Genomic DNA, 3,924 nt, shown 5'->3' on the forward strand with positions numbered 1-3,924 from the left:
GGTGAATTACTCAAGGGATTGAGTCATCCCATATCAGAAGACCACAGACTGACCACTGCTAGGGCCTTATATCATCACAGTGTTTGCTGGTAAAAATGATTCACACATTCAACTGTGACTTAGGTGTTGGGAAATCAATGGACGAACATCATTGTGAACTGCCTTTAACTGAAAGGTACTTCTTAAGTAAACTGAGGCAATATGAAAAGTCAGCCTTTGGAGTTTCATTCATTTATATATTTAGAATATTTTTATGCCTCTGAGGCTGCCCAAGGTGTCTTAAATAATAAAAATAATAAAAACAAAATATTAAATGATATGGATTAAAATCCAGCATTAAAAAGCCCCAAATCAGCATTTAATTAAATAATATTTTTTATCAAATTTATACCCCACCCTACCGTCAAACAGGCTTGGGGTGGCTATCAACAAAATAAAACATTGTTCATTGAAACCATATATGAATATTTAAAAGGCAATATTTAAAAGCTAAATGCAATACAAAAATACAAAAACTGGTGCCATGAACAATACAGGCTACAACAGATATCTCTGCAACGGTGGCACAAGCCCAGGACATAAAAACATAGATCACAAAAACAGACCACAGATAGTTGAAACCAATTTTCCCGGCTAAAATTGTTTGTTTGTTTTTTTTTAAAAAATCATTAGAAGTCTGGGTGAACAGAAACATTTTGACTTGATGCCTAAAAAAAGTAATTTAGGTGCCAGTGATTTTAGGTGCTCAAGGGAAAGAGCATTCCACAAATGAGATGCCATTTCTGAAAAAGACCTATCTCTGGTTGCTGCCTATGCTAAGGTGGGGAGGAAGGTGCGCGGAATGAAGAGACCAGAACCGGTGCTGGGTGAAAACAGGCCACAACTTTATTAGCATAACAATGGGAGCATTGGCGCAGCATGAGGGGCAGATCCCAGAAAGCATCGGCTGGCCCGCCTGCCAGCCGGAACCCACCCCCCTCAGCCATGCTGAGGGGGGGACCCAAGGAGTGGCATATGGGGGAGTCACCTGGGTGTACACCCCTGAGTGGCCTCCCCTGCCACCTGGGGGTGAGCTTTCCTGGCCGCCCCCGAGCTGGGCGGGCCCTTCCATCGCTCACCCCCAAGATCCCTTATGGGAATCCCCTTAGAGGGCCTGGGCGCGCAGGCCCTGGCCCCCCCGAATGAGATCTGCCCCGATGCCCACCGCAAACGAAGTTGTGACAATAGCATAAAACAAGCCAAAGAAACAGGGAGAGGAGGGTGGGTGATCGTCCTCTGCCGGCGACTGAAGAGGAGCGCGGCCGGCAGCAGAGTTAAATAGGGCGGAGCCGGACCTGAGGGAAGACTGCAAACCTGGTCGGACGGGCGAGCCCCGCAACATGGACGACGCCGCCTCCCTCCCTCCCGACGCGCCGGCAGCAACCCGGGCCCAGGTAAGTCCGGGCCCATCGATTGCTGCCTATGCTAAGGTGGGGAGGAAGGTGCGCGGAATGAAGAGACCAGAACCGGTGCTGGGTGAAAACAGGCCACAACTTTATTAGCATAACAATGGGAGCATTGGCGCAGCATGAGGGGCAGATCCCAGAAAGCATCGGCTGGCCCGCCTGCCAGCCGGAACCCACCCCCCTCAGCCATGCTGAGGGGGGGACCCAAGGAGTGGCATATGGGGGAGTCACCTGGGTGTACACCCCTGAGTGGCCTCCCCTGCCACCTGGGGGTGAGCTTTCCTGGCCGCCCCCGAGCTGGGCGGGCCCTTCCATCGCTCACCCCCAAGATCCCTTATGGGAATCCCCTTAGAGGGCCTGGGCACGCAGGCCCTGGCCCCCCCGAATGAGATCTGCCCCGATGCCCACCGCCACAGGAGCCCCGACGGGGCTCCCCGCCAACGCTCCTATCTTGAAGCCAAGACAGCAAGGCATCCCTGATGTCCTGTAACCAGATATCATGACCCCAGCTGGAGAGATGGACCCCGTCGGGCCGGAAAAGGGGCTCCAAGCAATGCGAAATGTCCGGGTGACCGACAAAGAAGGCCCCCCCGTTCCTTGATGAACTGCTCCACGGCCCGGGCAAGCCTCTGCCTGATGCCATCCACCTTCCTGGGGCAGCGCGCCCCCCGCCAAACGCGTCTCTGCAGAAGGTCTGACCAGAGGAAGTCCGTACGCGGGAAGAGCCGTAACAGGTGGTCCAGGTCAGCGCACAGCGACCGCTTCAGCTCCGGGCACTCCCGCTTGCCGATGTCGTTCTCGCCGAGCTGTATCACGATGGCATCTGGCGTGCCGTGGCGCTGGGCCTGGTGCGTCAGCGTGGGAACGAGGGCGTCCCACAGCATGCCCCAAACCCCCATCCAGCTGATCTGAAGCTGGTCGTCCAGACCAAGATGTTGACCCCAACCAGAGGCCGCCACATATTGGCCAGCCCAGTGGACAATGCTGTGGCCGCACACCCACACGATCTTCCCCCTGCCTGAAACAACAGCAACACAGACCATTAGTAAGGAGCCTCCCCGAGGGGGCGGATATAGGAGCGAAATGCGCTGGAACGCCAGCGGCCAATGGACTGGATGGCAGGGGCGGGGAGCCCCAATCCGGCGGCAACGGTGGCAGCCCCGATGCGGAAGGAGTGAGTGCCGAACCGCATGGGGGGGAAACCTGCATGGCGCAGACATGCCCTCAAGACGGAGGCAAACTGGTATCGGGTGAGGGGCAACTTATCCTCAGGCGCGAAGAGGGGGCCAGGGAAGGGCGGGCGTAGGGCCAGGTATGCCCTGATGGCCCGCACCGGGCACAGGTGCCGGCCCGCGGCCGCCCGCAGCGTGACGGAGGCCCCCCGGCCGCGCTGGTCGGTCTTCGACCGCCGCAGGCGGATGGTCGCCCGGCGGGGGGAGCAGGTGATGTCAGAGACAGCCAGGGCCCTACCCGACATGTCGGACCGGGAGCCCGAGGCCACCTCGCTAACGCGGAAGGCACCAAAAAAGGTGATCAGGAAAGCGGCCCGGAAAAGCTGTACCTCGAAAGCGGACCAGCACAGGTTGGGGAGTGCCTGAAGGACCCGCTCCAAAATGGGAATGGTGATGGGGCGCCGGGGGTCAGGGGGTGGGGGGGCCAGCCTGGCCCAGCCCTCGAGGGCCCGGCGAGCTAGGAAGCAGTTGCAAGGATCGGGAAGTCCCTGCGCCTTGCTGAAAAATGAAATGGCTGCCAAATCCCTCCTCATAGTCCGGGGAGAAAGCCCCAGGCCCTTGAGGTGTGCCAGGTACTGCAAAACCAAGTCCTGTGACGCGGGCCAGGATCCCTGGGTGCCCGCCCCCGTGGCGAAAGCCTGAAAACGGGCGGCGGCCGCTGAGTAAGCCCGGAGGGTGGAAGGGGCCACTGAGCATAATACTCCCTGCATTACGGAGTCCCTCCAATTGCCCACAGGTCTTCCGGGAAAGGGTCGGGCGTGCGACAAGCCTCTGGAGCCAGCGCGAAGAACCTCTCCATCTGGAAGCGAGATAGTGCGTCGGCCAACCCGTTCTCCACACCTGCAACGTGGCGGGCTGAGAAAGTAACGTTAGCAGCGAGACAAGTTAACACGAAACGGCGGACAAGACGCATGACCCGCTCAGAGCGAGAGGACTGCCGGTTGATGACCTTCACCGTGGCTAGGTTGTCACACCAAAAGGTGACTCGCTTGTCCCGAAGCACAGACCCCCAGATAACGACCGCTACCACGATTGGAAAAAGTTCTAAGAACGTGAGGTCCCTGAGAATCCCGGAACCTTCCCATGAGGGCGGCCAACGCTGAGCGCACCAGCGCCCATTAAAATACACCCCGAACCCCAGGCTCCCTGCTGCGTCAGAGTGGACCTGCAAGCCCACGCCCAAGTCCAGGGGGGCCTGCCAAAGGGAGACCCCGTTAAACCTTGACAAAAACTCCAACCAGACCCGC

General features: G+C 57.6%; 1 protein-coding gene across 1 annotated transcript; it reads right to left on the minus strand.

Annotated features, from left to right (window-relative positions):
- Positions 1-2,487: 2,487 nt before the first annotated feature.
- Positions 2,488-3,387, minus strand: LOC129343872 (integrase/recombinase xerD homolog). The gene has a single exon (XM_055000255.1). The coding sequence runs from the start codon at positions 3,385-3,387 to the stop codon at positions 2,488-2,490; it is 900 nt and encodes a 299-aa protein (XP_054856230.1).
- Between the last annotated feature and the right edge of the window lie 537 nt (positions 3,388-3,924).

Source organism: Eublepharis macularius, chromosome 16 (genome assembly GCF_028583425.1).
Source record: "Eublepharis macularius isolate TG4126 chromosome 16, MPM_Emac_v1.0, whole genome shotgun sequence".
Taxonomy (NCBI): domain Eukaryota; kingdom Metazoa; phylum Chordata; class Lepidosauria; order Squamata; family Eublepharidae; genus Eublepharis; species Eublepharis macularius.